The sequence below is a fragment of the Podarcis filfolensis genome (genome assembly GCF_964270895.1).
Source record: "Podarcis filfolensis genome assembly, chromosome: 9".
Taxonomy (NCBI): domain Eukaryota; kingdom Metazoa; phylum Chordata; class Lepidosauria; order Squamata; family Lacertidae; genus Podarcis; species Podarcis filfolensis.
In genome coordinates this window covers 19,600,269-19,625,420 of record NC_139610.1, presented here as the reverse complement: position 1 = coordinate 19,625,420, position 25,152 = coordinate 19,600,269, and the positions used below count along the sequence as shown (strand labels likewise).

General features: G+C 42.5%; 1 protein-coding gene and 1 long non-coding RNA gene across 5 annotated transcripts in view; one reads left to right on the top strand and one right to left on the bottom strand.

The window, feature by feature from the left end:
- GABRG1 (gamma-aminobutyric acid type A receptor subunit gamma1) overlaps nucleotides 1-25,152 on the bottom strand; it is a 69,315-nt gene that overhangs the window by 30,635 nt on the left and 13,528 nt on the right. For 2 of the 4 annotated variants that reach the window (XM_083630614.1, XM_083630615.1), the window contains exons 2-3: nucleotides 8,833-8,981; nucleotides 5,438-5,505 (exon numbers count right to left, since the gene is read on the bottom strand). In XM_083630614.1, coding sequence (XP_083486740.1) covers nucleotides 5,438-5,505; nucleotides 8,833-8,981 — 217 coding nt within the window. Of the gene's footprint in view, nucleotides 1-2,496; nucleotides 2,944-5,437; nucleotides 5,506-8,832; nucleotides 8,982-23,277; nucleotides 24,015-25,152 lie in introns of those variants that run through there. The other 2 variants (XM_083630613.1, XM_083630617.1) reach the window with 2 other exon arrangements.
- LOC310770311 lies at nucleotides 4,733-24,385 on the top strand. The gene is made up of 4 exons (XR_014552056.1): nucleotides 4,733-5,191; nucleotides 9,978-10,087; nucleotides 21,358-21,459; nucleotides 24,267-24,385. It is a non-coding gene; the product is annotated as an uncharacterized lncRNA (long non-coding RNA).

The window sequence follows — 25,152 nt, the reverse complement described above, 5'->3', positions numbered from 1 at the left end:
CAAGAAGTTTCCATGAGCACAGAAAGCCTTCACCTTCCACAAGTTGGAAGGAGATGGGGACAGAGAAGAAAGAGATGGAGCTAGCATACTCTTCCTCACTGTCTCAAGTGTTTACATGGCCGTCACTGGAATGCCTGAAGAGGGCTAAGATGTGACAGGTTTTTCAATGGCCTTAGAAGTGGATTGGACAAACTTGTTATAGGTGTATCTATGTACAATACACAGGCACACATTGCAACTCTTGAAATCTTCACACAAACAAACACTTCTCTCCCACTACCTTGCAGCATAATGGAGAACATTATGTAAAGTAAACAAGCCACACAAGCTGGAATGGACTGACTGTTTTCTTCATTGTTTTTCCATTCTTGCATCTCCAACCTTGAGCACATAAGCATGATTTAGGAGGCAGGCTGTGCTGTAAACATCAAGTAAACAAACTCTGTTGAGTGACAGCACTAGAATTTATTGCATCTGAAGCCCACCTCCTTGATCCACACAGAGCACAGTCACTTAGACTTGTTGAAGTCTTTACTAGGGATGGGCTTAGTAGCTAATACTGTTTCCTTTCATCTTGCTGGCACTCAGCCATAACTCTGTTCTGTTCCATTCCATTCCGTCCTGTTGTGTGCCACTGCAAGAATTTTGTGATCAATGTTTTATGTAAAACCCACAGTTTTTAAATAAAATATACACTTTCCATATGCATTTCTTCACACAGCTTTTACATAAAATAGGTCTTTTTGTGCAGACTTTTTGCACAGTGAAAAAGAATAGTAAAACCCAAAGAAGTGCATGACTGGAATGGGACTTGTGGTTCGATCCAGAAGCAAGTTGTGGAACACCAGGTTGGGATGAGCCACTGCAAAAAGAAGACCAAATTATTTTCCTGTCCCTAGACCAGGCATGGCCAAACTTGGCCCTCCAGCTGTTTTGGGACTACAACTCCCATCATCCCTGACCACTGGCCCTGTTAGCTAGGGATGATGGGAGTTGTAGTCCCAAAACAGCTGGAGGGCCAAGTTTGGCCATGCCTGGTCTAGACTTTACTTCTCTCTATGTAGAGCCAGCTCTAGGGGCAACAAAATAGCAACATCAGGCACTGCCACTATCACTAAGACTGCCCTCAAAGAGGACAGTGGGAGCATGAAAAAGATCCAAGGTTAAAGAGAGAGGGGTCCCCACTGGAGATCCCATGCCAAAGCCCCAAGAATTCCAGTTCTGGAGCAAGCATCCTGAAGCAGCTCACAGGCAGTTCAAGATAGATGCTACCAATGAAGCACGATTTTGTACCAAGTTTAAATTAAGGGTATTTCTATGAAGAGGTGTCTAATTTAGGAAGTGATAAGAAACCAAGACCTACAAGTATCTCATGTTGTGATTATCACGGGCAGACCTCATTAGACATAAATTACAATGACCTTCAGTGGCACCTCAGTCACCTACGGGATAAAGATGCTGTACTACCCTGTCATTTTATTAATAGAGTTCACAAAAACATCAGTTTTGCAAGGTATTGGGGGTTTCTTTAATGAAAAAGATACAATGCTAAAGCCCTATTCACAGGTAGTACAAGATTGTGTAGACGAGCCTTCCTCAAACCTGGCATCCTCCAAATATTTTGTGGTGCAACTCCCACCAGTCCTCCTCAGGTGTCCTGATCGCATGGAGCCTTTACCGTTAAGGAGAAAGACTTGCTTTGGGCTTTCTTTAGAGACATCCACACATATGACATGATTGTTGAAATACAAAGAGGTGACATCAGGGTAGAACTAAAAGCATGACCCCCACTCCATGCTTCTGAGTAGTCATGTTACTTTAGGTCAGGGGTAGCCAACACTGTAGCGCCCTTCAGCTTGTTGTTAGACTGCAACTCCTATTAACCCTGACAATTGGCCATCTTGGCTGGGGCTACTGGGAATTGTAATTCATAATATCTGGAGGGTTACCTCTTCCCTAGATACTGCACCTTTTGCTTTTGGTAAAATATAAAGGTGCTGATTAGGGACGCAGGTGGTGCTGTGGGTTAAACCGCTGAGCCTAGGATTTGCTGATCAGAAGGCTGATGGTTCGAATCCCCGTGACAGGGAGAGCTCCCGTTGCTCCGTCCATGCTCCTGCCAACCTAGCAGTTCAAAAGCATGTCAAAGTCCAAGTAGATAAATAGGAAGCGCTCTGGCAGAAAGGTAAATGGCGTTTCCGTGCTCTGCTCTGGTTCGCCAGAAGCGGCTTAGTCATGCTGACCACATGACCCGGAAGCTGTATGCCGGCTCCCTCGGCCAATAAAGCGAGATGAGTGCTGCAACCCCAGAGTTGGCCACAACTGGACCTAATAGTCAGGGGTCCCTTTACCCTTTACTTTTTAAAGGTGCTGATTGTCTGAAGACTCACACATTTATGACAAACTAAAATGTTTGAGGGATTTGTGGTAAACTTTCTTACAGTACATAATTCTGCACAGGGATTTGCTGTAGGGTGCAATCCTGTATACCCTTACCTGGAAATAAGTTTCATTGAATTCAATGGAACTTCTGTCATCTATGCTCTGGTAACTTCTAGGTTATACATAGGGCTGGCTGCCTCTGAAGGCAGTTTGGAAACTTCAGCTGGTGCAGAATTCAGCCTCCAGGTTGCTCACAAGATGGTTTGCGCATATAACGCCAACCCGGCTGCCAATTAATTTCCCATTAATTCCCATGACCCATTGTCATGTTTGTCACGTTCATTAATTTCAGTGGGTCTACTCGGACTCGGACCAATGTTAGATGGGCAGCCCACTGAGTAGTGTACTAATTGTGTTATCGATTTCTTTGATTGATAGATTGCATTTATATACTCCCTTTTTGCTAAGGTGCCCTATTTAAAAATGGTATCAAATATATAGCAACAGAGTCCTCTCAATCGGCTATTATCAGGAGCTGAACCGTATGTGCTCTCTGGCCTGGGCCTCTTCATTTATGCCTTTCCTCTGGGCACTCTAATTGGTTTGTTGTACATCTTACTGTTTTGTTTTAAATTGCACTGTAAGCCACCCTGGGATAAGTATCATTAATGCTGATAAAGAAATACCTTTTTTAAAAAAGGCATCTAGTGGTCACTCTAAGTAAAGGGACCCCTGACCGTTAGGTCCAGTCGCGGACGACTCTGGGGTTGCGGCGCTCATCTCACTTTCCTGGCCGAGGGAGCCGGCATTTGTCCTCAGACAGTTTTTCCAGGTCATGTGGCCAGCATGACTAAGCCGCTTCTGGCGAACCAGAGCAGCGCACGGAAACGCCATTTACCTTCCCACCAGAGCGGTACCTATTTATCTACTTGCACTTTGACGTGCTTTCGAACTGCTAGGTTGGCAGGAGCAGGGACCGAGCAGCGGGAGCTCACCCCGTCGCGGGGATTTGAACCGGTGACCTTCCGATCGGTAAGCCCTAGGCTCTGTGGTTTAGACCACAGAACCACCCGCGTCCCCTACTGGTCACTCTACCACCCATCAAATTTGTCCCTTTCCCTGGACTCTGTCTTCCACAACATTTCCCCTTTAAATCCTAAAAACGAGATGCTTCTGAATAATGATACAATATTATATTGTGGAAAAGACAACAATGAGAAACAACAACATAAAATAAATGATTCAAGAGGGAAAATATATTGAGTAACGATGAATCCAGAACAAAATTGTGACCATAACTGACCTAGAAAAATGGTGTGAAAGAGAGCTCGGAAGGCTTTGGGGGTAAATATTCGGGGTAGCTTTTCAAAACAAGCCAAGTGCAAAAGTTGGCAAAAACCCAAAATGAATCTAAAAATTATTTCAAGGTCTTATGGTAATTTATTGAAGTAATTAATCTTTTAGCACTAACTATTCCCACTTACAGCTAAGTGTTATGCAAAGTTATCAAAATATTTTAGCAAACAAAACTCTTACCTGGAAATTATCATCTATTTTGAATGTTTTGAAAATGTAAGCTGTGAACTACGGTGTTTGGCATCAATCCCTGAATGCTAACACAATCACCTTGCTGAATAACTACGCAGCCAAAAACATGGAAACAAACTCAATGAATACTCGTAAAAGTTTGCTGCCTATAGATTGTTGAAGCAAAGAGAAATAGGCAGACACTTAACACCTTGACAAAAATCAATCCAGTTTGTGACAGGGTTTCTTCCCCCCACCCCACCCTTTTCTTTCTTTATTTTAAAATTTCTAAACTCTCTCAATCTGAATAGCTCCTCTCAGGGTGGTTTACTACAAACACGGCTTTCTGAGCCATGGTTGCTATTCAGTATTGAGGGTTTTAACTGAGAGGGTCTCTTAAATAATAATTTAGGGGTGTCAAAGGCATTGTGCATGATCCATAGGTTTTCTTCCTATGGCCATGGGAGTCAGTGTAGCTACAAGATCAGAAGCTCTGAAAAGGTACAGAGAGAGAGAGAGAGAGAGAGAGAACACAAAGCTGTCCAGAGCTGTGCTCAGAGGAGATCATTACTAGGGATGGACAAACGCCACCATTTGATGACTTGTGTTCCATTCTTGCATTAATTTCAATTTAAAAAAAAATCTTCATGAAAATTCACATCTAAATAACATATCTGAAAGTATTATATCTCAAAATCCACATTTTAAAATACATTTTGATTTTTTTAAAACAACAACAGCAACAACTGCACTACAACATTCAGAGAAGTGAAAAATCTGATTGATAGCAACATTTGAATCGGCGTTTTAGTCCAGAAGTTGTGAATCTCAGGACAGCATGTATCAGAATTCAAGAGGATGAAAGCCCTCTTTACACATTCTATATTAGTGTTAAACAAACATGTAAAGTGGGATCACAGTGACCCTTCTGATCACCCTTCACAAATTAGAGGGTGCTCTTTTGCATATTTTAGAATCCTAGAAAATCAGGGTTCTAAAACACAGTATGATCACAGTATGATCAGAATGTTGGTCACCCTCCTACAATCAAAACTGCCTCAGTCCCAAATTGGAAGTCAAAAGCTACCTTACTAAACCTTCAGCAGCATGCAAGTTCTCCTACCTTGCATATTTTAACAGCATAAGTACCTAAACAGTATCTGTTGGTATTTAAATATACTTAGATCATATTCCACTTTAGCCTAATTTAGTTTTGATCTGCCAAGCAGTCATTTCCAGATTGTCAGGAGGATACGAAGTAAAAGGGAGTCATTTGAATAAGGTTGGTGTAGTTCTATTTCAAATGTTGCCTTTGTCTTCTATGACTCTTAATTCAGCTAGATTTTCCTTGATAACAAAAGTAGCTTCTAAAGAATACTTGATGTCTCAGCTATCTCAGTCAAAATAATAGTCACTTTTCAAAAGCACAAGGTTACCTTATCTCTTGATAGTGTGAGAGGCATTGGAAAGCAGATGGATATCAAAAAATAATCTTACCTTGGAAGTTCTATTATAACCATAAACTTACCATATTAATTGGATCAACCGGACCAATGCTGTTAACATAGACATCAGTTTCAATTACTGTAGTTCTCACTAAACAAAACAGTAAGCATAATTCCATGTGAAATGCGGTGCTTCCTTTGTTGTCTAGCAATGCAATTTTTTGTGAATCAATAGAAGACCACACCATTAGTCTTCCTAATGCATCCCTTTCTGTGGACACACAGTTTCATGGGCATTGTACACAGCCTGGTATTGGCCTTCAGGTGGTATGCTATGCTACTATGCTGGGCACACTGCAACATGCCTGGCCATTTTTAACAATGGGGTACCATTCCACACCTCATGCTGGCATCCAGTTGACCACTGCTCTCCAGGCCCACAGCAGACTATTCTATGGGAACTCAAGCTCTGCAAGCCCAAGGTCTCAGGTTCAGTACCCCATAACTCCAGGTTACAATGGAACAGGTAAATGATGATGCACCTAGGACCCTGAGAAACAGGTGTCACTCAGAATACACAATACACCCTTGTGCAAATTAATTGAAACAAAGCATGTTTTCTAACTGACTCGTAATCCTGTACTCAAAACAAACACAAAAAGTCAGTTGATCATTATGGTGTCGGAAGCCTGCAGCCGGTAGAAGGAATGATGCGCTCGCCACAATATATTGAGGTTCTACAAAAGAGAGTTATTCCAGAGCTGGAAAAGAGGTATCCTGACGATACTGGGATATTGCAGCAGGACCTAGCCCCCTGTAACACATTGAAAGCGGTGAAGAAATTCATGACAGCAGCAAATACAGGTACTTGATTGGCCAGGGAATTCCCCAGATGTAAATCCCATTGAGAATTTGTGGGCTATATGCAAAAGTCGCCTCCGTGCTGTAGACTGTACGACTATGGAGAAGTTGATTCAAGTGTGGTACAGGGATCCGAAAATCAACAGTGACTGTTCAAAACTAGTAGACTCCATGCCAAGCTGTGTTCAAATGCTGCTTTAAAATAGCTGAGGTCATATCCGTTACTAATGTACATACGGTATATGTGAGTTTTGTACATGTACATGTGAGTTTTGTAGAATAAACTACATTGTTTGTTTCAATTAATTTGCACAAGGGTGTAAAAGGCTACATGGACCAATAGGCTGATAGTATAAGGGAGTTCCCTATGTACTCCAACATGGAACATTAGAGGAGCACATAGAGGAGACAGCTGTTGAATGCCCATTTGTGGTGCATGGAAGGGTTCCCTGCTATATAATGTAGCCAGCTAGGCAGAGGTTTTGCTGGCATATCAGCAGCAGCCCTGCAGAAGGTTGGCAGAGGAAGAAGAGAAAGGATTGGCACTATTCAGTGCCAATCAGCATCGCCTCCTGAAAACACAGAGTTGCTTGCCTACTGCTCTGCACATTTGGGAGGGGGTAGATCAGGCCAAACACCTGTAATTTATTGATTAAAAAATATTCGTAATATAAGCATCATGCTTCAGTGGAACACCTCATGTAAAACTTTGCTCCTCTATTTACGTTCAGACCCAATGCACACAGAAGTCTCACTGAATTGAATGGGTCTTATTCCAAGGCAAGTACTGTAGGACTGCAACCTTAGTTGACATAAAATATTGTTTATTAACATATTAAAACATTGGGGGGAAACATTAATAACATATTAAAACATTGGGAGGAAAGATAGGGTTTTTTAAGCTTTTAAAGCTGGGGCACAGGGAGCGGATGGCAAGCATTCATACTCCAAATTATGATTAATGCATAAAAGTAACAAATGGGTAAAACCAATCAAATGCACCACTAATTATGCAGCCTACAAATTAATACATTGAAAACACAAAACCAATTATTTCCTCTCAATATGTTCTTAGCAAAGTTAGGTTTAGAAAATCCATTAGCTTCTTCAGCCCTCGTAATTGTATCCCGACCAAAGCACAACTCAGGTTTATTAATATCTTTTCAGCTAGACTCTTGATCAATACACTACACTGGGCACAAAATCAATCACTTATATGAAAGAACAGTGACTCAGAACTTAATTGTTATGTTGCAGAGTATTTTCAAACTTAACTTCAAAGAAAATATCTTCACCGGCCCACTCCCCTGTCCTTGTCTGCCTGAGCAATAATTCATTTAATTGTGAATTTCTCTCTGCCCGGGAGCCACCTGGGACATACACGTAAACTTTAAAAACTATAATACACATTTCACAGCCCACCCCAAATCTAACAAAATGGTTTGGGTAGCAATGTTATCAATGTCATCTCCAGATAACCTCAATAGCTAATGAACAACAGTTGTCATTTGAGCCTATCTCCTTGTGCCATAAGAAAGGTGGTTCCTCACTTTGAAAGCAGACTTTAATTATTTTTCAGGTATCATATGCAAGCAGCGTTCATTGCTGCAGTTGGGGTGGGATGTAGGTGTGTGGCTTCAGGTTGCTTACCCTTTGTGCAAAAAAGGATAAAAAAGGATAGAAATGTGACTATGATCAATTAAGCAATTAAAGAAGTGCAATCAAAAGAGGAACTTTCAGCACGGAAGAGTTTAGTGATTTGTTTGTCTTTTTATCTGGACTGTGGGGGTTGTAGATAAGCCAGGAATAACTTTACAATAAAATCAGTATATTGTATCTCTGCTTTTAATAGACACACAGGTCCGACTTTCCAAACGCAATGCATTCCCAAGAAATTGTTCATTAGGCAAGTGTTCACATAATGCGCTGAGGGTTTCCACTATTTCCTATGGGAACATTTCTAATTTGTTGTATCTCCCTCCCGGCCCTGCAGAAACTGCTGCAGTCAACCAGCAAAAGGCAAACAAAGACAAGACTGATTTGTCCAAGCTCTCCTTCTCCCTTCATGGTTTCGGCCCAATATGGCTGCCACTGACCAGCAAAACACAAAGTGGGCAAATCCCAACTGTTCAGATAGCTGAATCCTCAGTTGTTGTAGTGAAGTTTAGGTATAATTATTTTTGTTTGGATAACTGAAATTTTGGATAATGAGTGTTCCAATAGCAGGTAGTACACACATTACATTAAACAGACACATTGTGATAATTATCCCAGAATTAGAGGTCTGATCCAGTATGCTGCCAAGATACATCAAGAACAAAAACAGCTGTTGCCAAGACGTATTCAAGATATATTCTTTTAAAACTGAAATTTTAATACAGTGGACACTCGGGTTGCGAACGTGATCTGTGCAGGATGCAGATTCGCAACCCGCAGCGTTCACAACCCGCGTCTGCACATCTGCGCAGGCGTGGGTTGCGATTTGGCGCTTCTGTGCATGCGCGACTGCCGAAACCCGGAAGTAACCAGTTCTAGTACTTCCGGGTTTCGGCAGTCCACAACCAGAAAAACCGCAACCTGAAGCGGACTCAACATGAGGTATGACTTCACCACTTACCTCCAATATCTGGTCGGAGTTTATTATCATAGCCTTGGAGTAAAGAGTTCAGTATATGAGTGACATCTCCTTCGTGAATCTTTGGAGCAAGCACCCATGTTTTGTTCACAGTTAGGTCTTCGTCATCTTCATCATCTGCTTTATCCATGCTAATGGTAGTTCAATGAAAGGTTGGGAGAGGGAAAATAATGGAACTTAGCAGTGTGAAGAATGAAATATTCAACAATCAGTGTTGCATAAAATAAATATGCAAAAGCATTATTATAGCAGCAGTTAGGGTCACAATGAAACAAAAAAATGGGTTCAAAAATAAATTTAACTGTTCATTCCTAACCCAACTGTCTTCATTTTCCTGAAAAATCAGTCAACTTGATCCCAGTGAAGTTGTATAATTGAACACTGTGCATTTTACTGACATTATCAGAACTAGAGGGGGATATTACCACAGGTCTGTAACAGCAACTCCCAATATAATTTATATGGGGCTTACTCATGCATGTTTTCCTTTAAAACTCCTGAGAATTTTTTTAAAATAATTTTATTAAAAATCTGTAACTATTTTCTTTTGACACAAGTGAGTAAAATTTGCAAGCACGCTAGTCCCTCAGGAGTAGATACAACCTGCCAAAATATAGGCAAATATGTTCAGGGGGTTTTGTGTTGCGTAGTTTCAAATTTTAATTATTATTTTTAAGGAAATGTTGACAATATTTGTTTTATTCTGAAGCAAAATTGAATGAAATTTGTAGGCAAGGTCACCCCTTCTGAGGACATGGACCATGCCAAATTTCCAATGGATAGCGGAAGTATTTTTCTGTTAGGGCAGCCATTGCTGTTTGGGGGTGGGTAATCTCCACCAGCATTCTGTGAGCAATGAGTCTGAAAACTTCAGGCAAGACAGAGACACACATAGTTAAGAAACCCACTGAACTGCAGTTAAAGAGACTCAGGGGCTTTTGCGCTAGATACCTTTTAAAGTTGATTTGTGAATGAGACGAGCCAAAAGGGATTTGGTTTCCAGGTATAATAATTCATAATTCACCCGGATTACAAACTTGCCTGTCAATCGCAATGGAGTTCCCTCTTCCCCCATCATCCCACCCTGGTATTATTCTATATATGATAAAATATTTCCTTCAACTCAGGCCACCTTCTGCTGATCCCACTTTGTCCCCAGACAAGCCACAACTCTTTCTGAGGTACCCTGCATGGGCTCTGGATTCATCTGAATCAAATGCACATCCTTACTATTAAGGTATGTACTACATTTACGATCCATGTTTCTGCTAATTCATCCAAGGTGGTTTACAATTTAAAATAGTGTTTTATTCTAATATATGCAATACAAAAAGGGAAGTGGGATGGGGAGGAAAGAGGAAAACAAACAAATCCAGGTATCAGTTCTTACACAGTTGTATTCTCATTTTTTATATATGCATTGAAGGGGTAAAAGATGCTGTCCTTCATTGAGGTGCATATGGCACCTGCTATGCAGAGACATATCCTTCATTTAAAAAAAAAATCCCCAAATTTTTAATATTTATACCTAATAGATTTTTACACTTTTAAATACAAACTTGATATCACACAGACTAAAACAAGGCAATTTTTTTTAAAAAAATGAAGATAATGTATATATAATGCTCTTAACAAATTTAGATGGTTGCATGGTAATCAGAAGGTAATTGTAGCTTTTATGTACATAAAAAAAAAAAATCAACGGATGAAATTTGTTCTTTCCAGACTGCTGAGTAATCTATTTCGTTATTAAGTTATTACAGGTTTTCCTATACCAAAGTACCATAATAGGCAGCATACACTTTTGTTCATGGAATGAAATCCTACATTTAATTTTGCCCGTTTCCTTCATTTGGCGACATCTTTTTTTCTTGCACTTCAGCCCACAGCCTTCCAGCATATCCCCATTTTAAGCTGTGGCATGCTGAGCACTTTGCTCAAATTGCTCCAGGACATTCAATCATGTTAGAAGGATTATCTCACATTCTTCCCTCAGAGATCCAAATCATCACCTGAATGGCTCTCCAGGCTGGCAATGGCAATCGTTATCAAGCCAGAAGCTTCCATATGGAAAGTACAAAGTTAGACTAGCTGCGTGTTCAAGTTTGCCTAGTTCTCACTTCCAAAAAGTATTTTCATGGATTCATAGGAGATGGTCCAAAGACCCAGGCAGATAATTCCATACTTCCAACAGAGTTGTGGATTTCTGTTTCTTAAACAGCTGTCCTCTTACTCCAAATGGTAAACTGCTTTTGAAATGGGGGTGGCATTCAAAAGTAGTTGGCTATATGGGTGGTGAGATTTTACTTTCTTGGGCTCCATGATCACTGCAGATGGTGACAGCAGCCACGAAATTAAAAGACGCCTGCTTCTTGGGAGAAAAGCAATGACAAACCTAGACAGTCTCGTAAAAAGCAGAGACATCACCTTGCCAACAAAGGTCCGTATAGTTAAAGCTATGGTTTTCCAAATAGTGATGTATGGAAGTGAGAGCTGGACCATAAAGAAGACTGATCGCCAAAGAATTGATGCTTTTGAATTATGGTGCTGGAGGAGACTCTTGAGAGTCCCATGGACTGCAAGAAGATCAAATCTATCCATTCTGAAGGAAATCAGCCCTGAATGCTCACTGGAAGGACAGATCCTGAAGCTGAGGCTCCAATACTTTGGCTACCTCATGAGAAGAGAAGACTCTCTGGAAAAGACCCTGATGTTGGGAAAGATGGAGGGCACAAGGAGAAGGGGACGACAGAGGACGAGATGGCTGGATAGTGTTCTCGAAGCTACCAGCATGAGTCTGACCAAACTGCGGGAGGCAGTGGAAGACAGGAGTGCCTGGCGTGCTCTGGTCCATGGGGTCACGAAGAGTTGGACACGACTAAACGACTTAACAACAACAATATGGATGGTGGTGGGGATTAGTTTAGCATTCAATGAAAACAAATCAAACACCCCTCTTGGCATGCACATGCTTATCGTTGAATCTTGGACATTATTATGATGTCCCCAAATGAAGACAGTTAGCAAGTAAATTAGTTGTTCACAAATACATTACTGCTAGACTCAATATAATTCTGTTGAATTATTGTCTGCATATTCTTATCAAGATGGAAAAAAGGAAGGAGCTGCAGAGTGAAAACAATTGCATGTCCATTTATTACTTACCCTTCAGTTGGATAAAGTATAAACTGCTGTTTTGCAAATACACGCAAGGGGGAAAAAATGGGCAACAGCTTGAGCGTGTCTGCAAATTCATTCAGATGATCCCCTCAAAGGTCAAAGAATGCCTAGAAGTAATTTTCTCTCTATTTGAATCAAATGAGTGCGGACTTTAAATATTCCTCCAGTGCTAAAGTTTGCAATCTCCATTACTCATTCCAATAAATTTTCAAGCAATTGCTGGAGGCTTGAAGTCAAACAAAGTGCACCCAAACTGAAAGTGGTAACCATAGCAGTGATGAGCATATCTTGACAGGCAGACAATGGTGAGCATTAATTAATGCGCGGAATGCACATATAGAATGGAAAGAAAACCATTATAAACCTAAGTTAAGCACAGTTATTTCGGGGGGGGGGGGATCCTAATATTTTGTAAACATATATTATTGCTGCTTAGTTTCAACAGAGTACTGCCCAATCCAGAAATCTCTCTCTCTGTGTAAGTCTGTTACAAAATAGTACAACCTTTACCAATGGATGACATGGATCTGCTTCCTCCACCGAAATGAGTGACCCAAGAAGAGATCAGGGCCACTGTACTGCAATTGCATCCTGCATTGTAGATCCTTCATTGAGTAAAGGGTTGGATCCTTTAAAGAATGTCTTAAGTATAAAGTAGCATATAAATAAATTAAACAAATAAATAGGTGACCTTCGAACTCCCTTCCAGTTCAAAAATTCTATTATTCTAAGGCAGTTCTGTGCAGGTTCCCATATCTTGGATTGATGGCGTCTAAAATATAGACACACTTTTACTCTCGCAAGATTGAATGTATTGACCTCGGCTGTACTTGAGGGACGATTCCAACAGATTCCACATGGAAAACGTTTACATCCCTGTGGAGATGGCAGTACCAAATCAGTGGCGCATGTCCTTCTGGCTTGCACTCTTTATAAAGACCTGAGGGAATGAGGTTATCACCCCTCTTTTATTGTCCATTCTGGGTCACCCAGCCACTGCCACAGTGTCCTTTCTGTTGGCTGATCAAGATGAGCAGGTGGTAGCAAAGGCTGCAAGGTTTATAGCTGGGGCAATCAGAATAAGATCCACTATTTGACTATTGATTCAAAACCCTAAAATGTATTTTATATAATTGACTTTTTATTTCTATTCTTTGTATATTGTATTGTTGTTTTATTGCTATGGCCGATGGCTGACGCAAATAAAGTTTCATTCATTCATTCATTTCTTGAACTGATGGCTGGATCAGGGTGTTTGACTTTCCAAAAGGAATATTATTATGGATTCACTAACTGTGGGAGTAGTATTTTATTCATACAATGGTTTTTATTTGGGTAGAATTGCACTTCCACAAAATAAATTAAGTTTCCATGTCTTTTTAAAGGATTAACAGAGAGCTAGAAAACTAACCTGAACATTATATGAAGAGTGGATGCAAAGAAAGGCAATACTGTAGAAATAATCTGTAAAGTCAACCCTACATCTTGAATGTTTTTGATTTTCAGTGTTTATTCTTTTTGTTTGATGCATTAGCAAACTGCATTGTTGAATGCAATTTCTATTTAGCACCACATCTTTCCAATCTGTTATTATCCCTTATCCCACCCTCTCCCATCCCCAATATCCCACTATCTTTCCTTCCTCATTTCCCACTACATCCCATCATATCCCACTCTGTAAATGGACAAAAGAGGAGGGTGGGAGGAAACTGCAGGTAGATGTGAATATAACTTTACATGGCAAAGCAACACTAACAAACTAATGGAAAACAAGATGTTCAGAGTTTTCTAAACTATTAAGCTGTTTTTAAGTAAAATAAAAATAATAGGAGATAGACAGTGTAATGACCAAATGTGTTGCTGGCAGTTCTGTTTTTGAAAGTGTGAAAATAACTTGCCTTCTAACTACCTGAGTGATGCTACATAGCACTGAGAATCATGTAGGCATGTATAAATATAAATTGCAAAGTGATTGCACGGATTACTGAGATGGGGATCTGATGCTTTACATACTTGTACACCTTATATTTATTATTGTTATAGTGTGTGCTGCTGCTGTTGCTAATTTGTTGAGAAAGAGAAGGCTGGAATACAGACTTCTGACTTCTCCAGACCCCATTCACCCCACACAAAAGTACTAGCATGCCTGATCATGTCCTTTGCTCCACCCTTTACAATAGCAATATCCCCAGTAATCAATGAGATGGTGAGCAGGTAATTTTCTTCTTTTTCTAACCCTCATCACCTGTTCCTTAGTGATTTATCCATCCCCCATGGGGATGAATGGTAAGCATTTATTTACACAAAGCCATGTAAAGCAGTATATGTTGGGTGGCTGCTCTAAGAGCTGCTCCAAAGTAACTCCTATTGGATTCAGTGGGATTTACTCCCAGGTAAAGGTGGTTAGGACTGAAGGCCAGGTCTGTTCTCCCTTTCCATGGTGAGACCCCTCATTTAAAACGTGATCCTGTCTGCAGTTCCATTTCTGGAACACAGGGAATGGTGAGCTGCCCACATAAAACTCTTTGTAATTGAATGAATAAGGGATAATCATTGCCGGGAAAGTTCAGCTTCAGAATATGACTGCTGTGTAGACTGCAAATTAATAATAATAAAAAAAGTATGTGAAGTCTAAATGAGGAGGGTGCCTGTGCCATATCTTGAGCAAAAGTAGGGCACTCTTGGATGCAGGTTCACCAGGGGGATTTTGAACCACCCACAAGGCTTTTGAGAGTCTCTCTGCTGTTCCTTTGAACGAACGAGATAATGAGTATGATTGAATTAATGACAAATGCATATTAGTAAATCTCATCACTATAGCCACAAAATCAGCATTCTGCATTACTGGGGCGGGGGTGGCGGGGAGCTAATCCTCCAACTAGTCATTTAGAAACAGGCCTTCATTGTCTGCTGCACACGTCTATGCCTCGAGGATGCTTCAGCGAGTGCCAATTTATGCTTAATGTTTTGAACGCCGGTAGAAACAGACCCTCGATTTTAAATGGCCAAAAAAAACCAAATGCAGGAGTATCTTTTAGATTCCTGCTCTGGCAAGTGAAGGGCGGGATGGGGAATGAGTCGTGCCAGGAGGAGCCAATCAGCAAAGCTGGCCCACTCTCCTTCCTGTAGGGGACAACACACACACAGTGCTGCCACTGCAGTGCTTTGTGGGTTGTGGCCATAGTTCATTAGCAGAGCCAGGGGCTGCTCTGGCACCCGGAGTGGGAGGCTTAAACTAAAGATGAAGCTAGCAATATTGATTGCATGTGATCTGCTTTCCAGGGAACACAAAATACTGTATTAACCTAGATCACTTAATCATTTGAAACCAGTATTATATCTGAGGTGAGAAGAGCAAGGGCTCAGTCACATCTCCCTATCCTTTTTCCAATAAATATTCAACATATTATTATCTATAATAAAACCAGCAGCACTATGTGGCCATAGTTCATTAGCAGAGCCAGGGGCATAGCTAGCTGCTGTGGTACCAGGAGTGGCGAGGGAATGGCGAGCCGCCCTCAGGGGTGCCGCAGTGACCAGAGCATGGGTGTGCCACAAAGGGGGCACTGCAGTAATCTGTGCATGGGGGCGCCATTGAGATCCACATAGGGGCGACACGGAGATCCACCAATGGGGGGCAGCACAGCAATCTGCCCAGGGGGCTGGCATGATGAGCTGCCCACGGAGTTCATCTGGTGGATACAAGCCCCACACTGCCATTTCAGGTAGAGCGGAGCCCTGAGCCACTGTGCCACTCGCAGGAGAGACGCGTGGCTCAGGCACGCTGCAGGCCAGGCCCCGCAGTAAGTGCAGCCCCCCACGGTGTGACATTTTGTCACCCCCCTCAAGGATGACACCCGGGGAGGACCGCACCCCCCACACATACCCCCTTCCTACGCCCCTAAGCAGTGCACATGCTTCATATACAGCAAGCCTGGGTTCAATCCCTGGTATCTCCAGTTAAAGGACTGCAGAAGCATGGCTGGGAATACCATTCCCTTTGATTGCAAACTATACCTGTCTTCTGACCCTGGTGTTTTCCTTATGCTAAAGATGGGTGCTCCTGTTTGGCAAAGTTGCTACTCCCCCACGTGGAAGCTTTAATGGTTAAGCTTAAGAACCAAGATTTGGGTTTACAAATGCTTGTCTGCAGCCTTTTACAAAAGTGTCTGGATTGCGGGTGGCCACAAAGCTCACAGGGGTTTCTTGTTTTGATTTGTGCTTGCCTTGCAAAGGTAAAGGGACCCCTGACCATTAGGTCCAGTCGTGACCAACTCTGGGGTTGCGGCGCTCATCTCGCTTTATTGGCCAAGGGAGCTTCCGGGTCATGTGGCCAGCATGACTAAGCCGCTTCTGGCAAACCAGAGCAGCACATGGAAACGACGTTTACCTTCCTGCTGGTGTGGTACCTATTTATCTACTTGCACTTTGATGTGCTTTGGAACTGCTAGGTTGGCAGGAGCAGGGACCCAGCAACGGGAGCTCACCGCGTCGCAGGGATTCGAACCACCGACCTTCTGATCGGCAAGTCCTAGGCTCTGTGGTTTAACCCACAGCCCCAAATCAAGCTGAGGCAGTCCACCTTGGCTTGTTATCCTGGATTTTCAGGAATCTTCTGCACACCTCTAGTAGCCATGCCCAGTGGTTTGTGGCCAGCATCTGATAATCCGAGAAATGCAGCCTCAGTCTATGCTGACAGTGCTGGTGGCCTGAAAGCGAGCTAATGGTTTGGTAGACAGTGAACAGGCTGGTAATCAGGGATATACTGTTACGTGAGAGCAGTTTAGTCTGCACCTGAGACACATTAGTCAGATGGAGGAGTCAGCTTCATAGGGCCAGATGGGACCTTATTTGTTCCTTGTGTCACCTGATCCCTGCCAGGCTGACCCCTGTTTTCCCATCCGTTAGATACTCGCAGTTGTGCCAGTGCAGCACAGCAGGGATCAGGCCTCCTGCTGCAAGCTGCCACAGAGATGTAGTGAGTTTCACAGCCAGCAACCACAGTTTTTGAGACCCCACGATCCTCACATCTGCCTAGAGATAGCCTGCACTGATGATAGTCATTGTAGCTGAACTGGGTTCCACACAGTCACAAAAGCAAATTAACTGAAAAAGCCTCAAAAACAAAAACGCAAAATAAATAGCAAAAACAAAAGCCCCAAACTTAATCCATTCCGGAATAACGTTTGACTTCCAAAATGTTTGAAAATCAAGGCGCAGCTTCTGATTGGTGCAGGCGCCCCGGAAATAATAGCTGACAGCCGCATTGGATGTTCGGCTTCCAAAAAACGTTCAAAAACTGGAACACTCACTTCCAGGTTTTCGGCGTTTGGAAACCAAGGCGTTTGAGAACCAAGGTACCACTGCACAGTGAATGCACAGAGGACAAGGAAGTTGGATCACAATGACAGCATTGCCTGCGCACATTCGTTGGCTCATCTGGAAAGGCCTAAGCACATACAAGCAGTGTGCAGTCTCTGTCAGCATGACTGGGAACACTGCTTTGCCAGACAAATTACAATGGTACCTCTAGTTATGAACTTAATTTGTTCTGGAGGTGCATTCTTAACCTGAAACTGTTCTTAACTAGAGGCGTGCTTTCGCTAATGGGGCCTCTTGCTGCCGCTGTACCGCAGGCACACGATTTCCGTTCTCATCCTGGGGCAAAATTCTCAGCTTGAGGTAACTCTTCCAGGTTAGCGGAGTTTGTAACCTGAAGCGTTTGTAACCTGAGGCGTTTGTAAGTACAGTGGTACCTCAGGTTACATACGCTTCAGGATACAGACTCCGCTAACCCAGAAATAGTGCTTCAGGTTAAGAACTTTGCTTCAGGATGAGAACAGAAATCGTGCTCCGGCGGCATGGCAGCAGCAGGAGGCCCCATTAGCTAAAGTGGTGATTCAGGTTAAGAACAGTTTCAGGTTAAGAATGGACTTCTGGAACGAATTAAGTTCTTAACCCGAGGTACCACTGTAGTAGTAGAAGAAGAGTTTGTATTTGATATCCCGCTTTATCACTACCCGAAGGAGACTCAAAGCGGCTAACATTCTCCTTTCCCTTCCTCCACCACAACAAACACTCTGTGAGGTGAGTGGGGCTGAGAGACTTCAGAGAAGTGTGACTAGCCCAAGTTCACCCAGCAGCTGCATGTGGAGGAGCGGAGACACGAACCCGGTTCACCAGATTACGAGTCTATCGCTCTTAACCACTACACCACACTGGTTCTACTGTACTGGACGTCCGGGTTGGAACCCCCCTCTCACCCTTCACTGTACTTAGTTGGTCACATGAACTGGGCATGTTATCCATGGGTAGCATTTTCTAGAAGCCAATTGTGTGCTTCACATTTGAGATTTTGTTTCCTTTTAACTTAGTGTCCTATTATGCTGAGTTAGTGAACAAAGAGGTTTTCAAATATGCTTTTCCTTAGAATAATTCAAGGCATGCTAATCAGATATGGAAAAAAGTAGCAAATGAATAATTGATAACCGAGTTCAGTGAAGCAGACTACAGTATACCGAGGTTAGGAGGAGAATTAATAGAAAAGCTTCATGCCCTAATCCTCATCTACATGTTATTCTAATAAACCTCTGTGATGGTCTCATCCTCCAACTGCTTTAGGAAACAACTCCACATGTCAGGGTCCTCAGTTTTTTTCGTGCGCACACACACACACACCTGATCTGGATGCCCAGACTAGAGTTAAATGCTAGTATTAGCTGTATCATGTAATCAACCCAAGTAGTAGTACAGTGGTACCTCAGGTTACATACGCTTCAGGTTACATACGCTTCAGGTTAAAGACTCCATTAACCCAGAAATAGTGCTTCAGGTTAAGAACTTTGCTTCAGGATGAGAACAGAAATCGTGCTCCGGTGGCGCGGCAGCAGCAGGAAGCCCCATTAGCTAAAGTGGTGCTTCAGGTTAAGAACAGTTTCAGGTTAAGTACGGACCTCTGGAACGAATTAAGTACTTAACCTGAGGTACTACTGTAATTCCACTATTCAAATCTGGGCTTGAGCAATTAGTAAGTATTCATTTTGAGAATTTTTATGCCTGAATAAACAAATATCCCCCCCCCCAATCCGTATAAATGTTGACTCTTGCCACAGGTACTTGAAGCAGTCAAATGTTTACAAATTCATGGCATAAATTAAAGAAGTTTCCTGCTTATTATTCTCCCCAAAGAAACACACGTTTATAGTGGTTTCGCTCCTAGCCAGACTATTAACCACACGTTGCCCTCTGGGATATCTTTATTACAGTTTGCTCTCAGGTTACATTGTCAGTGATGCTCCTTCTTAATGAGCCATTGTATATTAACTTTTGGTAGCAAGAAGCTGGACTTTTAAGCTGCATTAACTCCATGCTGAGGGAGACAGCACAAGTTAAGTAAATTGCAAAACGCCTATATAAGAAGACTTTGATACAGACTGGTTTAGCGCTGTCTGAGCCTGGAATGAGACACTATCACAAGCACAAGATGTGAAGGAATCTAACTGTTATGTCAACTGGGGGGGGGGGTTTCCTACGCTGTAGAACGATTGCTTTTCCTCAGAGAATACTACTCACAGCAGGGCCAAACGTTCAGTCCAAGAACCTGATACTTAAGGGTGGGAATGAAATTGAAAGGTTGAAGGGGGGGTGAGGAAACCCAAATAAATTATGAGAAAGTGAAACAGAAGCAGTATTCTTCTGGCTGGCCAAAAGCTTGAGGTGGGAGAGTAGAATTAATTTATTAAAATAAAACTGGTATGGATTAGCTGCTAAGCATTAGCTTATGTAGAGAAACAGTTTGAACTAGGCTGAGTAGGATGATTTCCTATCTCATTTTAATTCCCTCTATTGTTTACATGTAATTGTTCAAAGTGTTTTAAAATTAGTTTTCTTCCCCTTTAAAATATTTTCTCATTGTCTCCTGGGACATATGGATGCCAACTACGTGTGTGTGTGTGTGTGTGTGTGTGAGAGAGAGAGAGAGAGAAATATGCTCTTATATTTTGTTATTTAGGTAAAGGTAAAGGGACCCCTGACCATTAGGTCCAGTCGTGACTGACTCTGGGGTTGCGGCGCTCATCTCGCTTTATTGGTCGAGGGAGCCGGCATACAGCTTCCGGGTCATGTGGCCAGCATGACTAAGCCGCTTCTGGCAAACCAGAGCAGCGCACGGAAACGCTGTTTACCTTCCCGCTAGAGCGGTACCTATTCATCTACTTGCACTTTGACGTGCTTTGGAACTGCTAGGTTGGCAGGAACAGGGACTGAGCAACGGGAGCTCACCCCATCATGGGGATTCAAACCGCCGACCTTCTGATCGGCAAGTCCCAGGCTCTGTGGTTTAACCCACAGCGCCACCCGCATCCCTATTTTGTTATTTATCCCATGCCTATACAGCACAGAGTTGAACGAACATATCATACAGTGCAGAGTGTAGGATGGGCCAGTAAACAAATTTCAGGGGCCAAAAGGTTGGTTAGTGGAGGCAGCAAAATCTCCTTGGTGATGGAAGGTTTGGATTAGCTCGCTTGATCCCTCCACTCTAGAATTCATGCTTTTGCACAAGGCAATGGAAATAACTGCTCCAGGTCTCCTTTTTCTCTGTTCCCCATATGACTAGGACTGCTCAACACAGGATGCGATGTACTCAGGCTGTGATTTCTCTCCCCCTGCTTTCATTTGCAGAACTCACAGTCTGATGACATCACACTGCGTATTGATTTTCCCAACTACGCAATACGAGAGAGAAAGGGGAAAAACAAAGCATGGAGCTGTTATGGTTTTCGGCACCAGCTGTGTGTTTGCGACAATATCTAGTTCCAGCCAGAGTCTTATGATAAAAACAGACAATATTTCATACTCAAGTGGAAGTTGTACTAGGCAAGGGGGGGAAACTGTCCTAATTATTATTTCCAACTAATTAGAAACAGCACCATGACTAATAAATCCCCAAGCACAAAATGACTAATGACTAGGTATTTTCACTAGCAGGCAGCACGTTCATCTTTAAACATGAATATTGGAGATCTTTGTTCTATTTTCAATATGGAGCAGACAAATCAGCTGAGTTTTAAATTGTAATTAACACCTGTCAGATTATGCAGTGGATAGCACAAAATAAGAGAGCAATGGTGTTTTGCTGCTATCCACAGTGTAAGTGAGCTTCAGCACCAAAGTTGGGTTATCTGAGCTCTGTAAATCTGAGCGCCCAAATTAAGTTAATGACCATGAATTTTAAAAGGCAGCAGCTGAACGTGACCTCCCGGTTTCAATAAACAAATCATATGGCTGAGATGGCATTTTATTCCTTATTTTTTTATTTCTTCACAGAACTGGAGCTTATGAGTCACAAGACCCAGGGCAGTATGCTGATGTTCTTGTCTGATCAAACATTTAATTGGGCAACAACTCCTGTGATTTAAGGCATGGAAAGTATGAACACAATTATTTGTCATTCCTATTGCACTAGAAGCATCTTTTTCGAGACTAAAACATCCTCATAAACCAAGGGCAGGGAACCGTTTTTGGCACCATGGGTCAGATCCTTATCAGGATCAGCCTCACCAGAGGGGGGGGGGATTTGATAGAGGGGTGGCCACGTGAACCTCTCAAAATCCCTTGTGTGGAATATCAGATAGCCAGCTGGGTGTCAGGTGCTTGAGAACCAGCAACAGCCTCAAAGACCTTTTGCTGTTTGCAAAGGGCTTTAAGATAGCCCCCACATTATCTTATGTAGGGTGGGGGTTGGGTGCTACCTGACAGGCTTTTGCAAAAGCACTCTTTGAAGCAGTGCCCCCTCCATTTAGCATCACTTGGCAGTGTTTAAAGGGAGAAGAGGCTGCTTCAAATAGCACTTTTGCCAAGCACTTTAATAGAGACCCTGCACTCCTGTCTGAGCCTCTGCAAGGACTCTGCACAGGGACTGCCTTAAAGCCCTTGGCACAAGTGCTCTTTGAAGATGCTCCACACTCTTTAAGGCAGGTGGATCACTGTATTGCTTGAGTCCTTTGTCCTCTTCACGGGCATTGCTTGTACCAGTGATGGCAGCTGATGGGTGCCCTGGTGTGGTTTGGGGGAAATGGCCTTGCAGGCCAAACTAGACACCCTGGTGACCTAAGATTGACCTACAGGATGGAGGTAACCCCCATGAAGTTGGTTATCACTGTGGATGCAGACTTGACCAGATCTTTGGTTAAACTGTTCACAAGGGAACATCGGAGGAATGGCGTCACCTCAGATCACTCTCATCCTATCCCATAGGAAGCACCAGATTGAGGTTATGACTTGTCACACTTGTCAGACCATATATTAGCTGAAACAGGTCCATAGATGCCATGACTTCCAGCTTCCTGGCTTTCAGTTGCCTTCTCCTGCAACAGTGGCAGTTGGAGTGCCATTGTGAATGTGAAGATAGGAGGTAATTGTAAATGTAGATGTCCTCCCCTGGGCACCATAAACTGTTTTTATGCATTTCATCTCACACAACTGCTTTTGGGGGTTCTATGAAACAAAGCATTTTCACACTATCTAGGACTGCTATCTCAGTAAAACTCTGCTAGTTAATATAATGCCATAACATCACATTAAAAAACCCCACCGAGGGTTTGCTTTTCTCTTTTTAATCACAAGCCATGATTCTTCCCTTTTAATACCAAGACAAATTATCCAGAATACTTGTGCTACAACGTGGGATGTTTCATGCCTAGGCAAATCACATCAACTAGCCTCCTATAGCTTTTACAGAATGCCTTCCTTGCAAGAGTTTTTGCTTGTCGCACTCAAGAATTATTACCCTCCTCCATAGGAGTGTAATTACAACCCTTCCCTACAGAAAATTAATATCCCCATGTCCTGCTAGCAAGGCTAAAATAGTTGCAATGCTCAGTATTCTCACCCAAGAGATGAAGATGACAACCCACAAATCTGAGACTCAAGCTGCCACTGCATATTGCCCATAGAGAAATTTCAAGGCTGATGTGCAAGTTTCCTCTTAGAAGAAACATCGGAGTAATTTTTTTTGGGGGGGGGGAGTTTTGAGCGAACTATCAAATTTCTCAGTTGGGCAGGGGTCTGCACATCACTGCCTGTAATACAGAGACAGCTTTAATGCATGGTGCCAGTCAATTGGGGGGGGGGTCATCCACCTCTCGCCAATGGTTGCAGTCAGGGAATTTCACACACTGCTCTTATGTCGGTCTCCATTTCAGATGGAAATATGCACTGATTCAAAACATAATAAGCCAGCCTTACTTTGTTTGGTGGTCCTCCTGCTCATTCCACTGGGTCAGGTCCTGGACTTTTGTCTTGCCCTGAGAGCACCACTGCTTCTCACCAGCACTGGTTCCCTTGTTAGGAGTCATTGTGAAGACACTCCTTGGGCAGTGGGCAGAATCAATGAGACCTGGGACTAGAGTTGCTACTGAATTTTATCTGGAGTGAAACTGCAAGGCAGATTTGGAGGTTTCTGCTCAGGAGAAATATTCAAGGAATTTTAAGGAAAGCAAATGTGGTAAGTCTAGCAAAATTTCTTAGGGGGCCAGATGTCCTCCAGATGTTTGTGAACTACAACTCGTTATTTCCTCTGCCAATTGGCAATGGTGGCTGGAGTAAATACAAATGGGGATGGGGGGGTTACCAGTTAAGATTTTATGTCAATTACATTATGCAGACTCTGCAACGCTCAGTACTGATTTAAACAAAGAAACTCAGATGCCTGGAAGCATTAGATCTCATTCAAACACTGATTGTCCACAGTAACATCTTCTGCATGGTGAAGACCAGAATCAGCACTTGGCAGTGGACCCACAATGTGGATTACTTGTCTGAAGTGGGTAATTTCATGTACATGTCCTTTTTGGTTGTGCTGAAGAACCTATGAGGGCTCAAACTGCACAGAAATACATGCTGCCCCCAGCCATGTCACCTCTGTGCAATCAGGGTATCTTACTGAGCAGGAAGAATCTTTGTTGGAATCTCAATTCATATTCAATGCATGAAAGGTCAGGAGAGGTGGTGATGGGGAAACGGCCAGCACCCATGGGGACTTGGGAGTCTGTGCGGACAAAGCTTCCATTTGCCTGAGATGTACCATCTTTCAGTCCCTTTGATGGAAGATGCAGGCCCCCAATAGGTAGAGGGCAGCCAGTATCGCAATCCTGAGCCTGAGGTCACACTCATTTTTCTTCCATTTGCACTGAAAAAATTGGATCTGATCCTCTTTTTTTATTTCCTTTTAACAGGCCATCAAACTTGTGGTGGCTTGATGGATACAGCGGGTGCCAAGAAGATCAAGTCTCTTCTGAATCACTACAGCTGTGAAGCACATCTCCAAATGACATTAAACATTTTCTTCTCCACATGATAAGCTCAGTATAATTAACTAAACTTCCAGCAAGCGGCTCACTTGAAAGAAGGGTTCCTGTTTTTAAAGTGAAATTATTTCCAGCACATCAGAAATGTTCACAGAATGCAACCGGTCTCATCAGAAACAACTTTCACAAATTCCGTACTTATTATGTTGGTGAGTTACCTAAACTGAAAGAAGACAAAAAAGTCTAGATGCATTGCTACTCTTAGTTTACCTGGTGCAGAATAAACCCCAAAGAATAAGTTGTTTGGGAGAACAGTTATAAGAACAAAGACGAGAATTAGGTTAGACCAGAGCTGGGACGTTTTTATGAAGAATGCTCCCAGATAATAAGAGAAGGTGAGTTGATCATCTTTTATTGGAATTGCATCTGTTAAGTTAGGAGTTTGAAAACTTTAAGTTACACTGAACTTTCAGAATGGAAAGGAAAGCAATTTCCTACTAGAAACAACAACAGAAACTTGTTTCAAATGCAGGTTTTTCTGATCAATTTTAATAATGCCCTAAGCAAATGACTTCCCTCCTTTATTCCAAATAGGAATACCACAAATTGATATTTGAAGTTTGCCAGTTCTGTCAAAAAACTACTTTGGCTCCCTTCCGAATGTCCTGCATAAGGAACCTCAGATTGGCTTTGTATTTATGGTGGAATTTCTATGGGAACACCAATAGTATATTGATCACTGTGCGCTTTTAGCAGGGCTTCTTATTCCCACCATCATGACTACTGTAGCTCCCTGTGTTGCAATGACAGATGA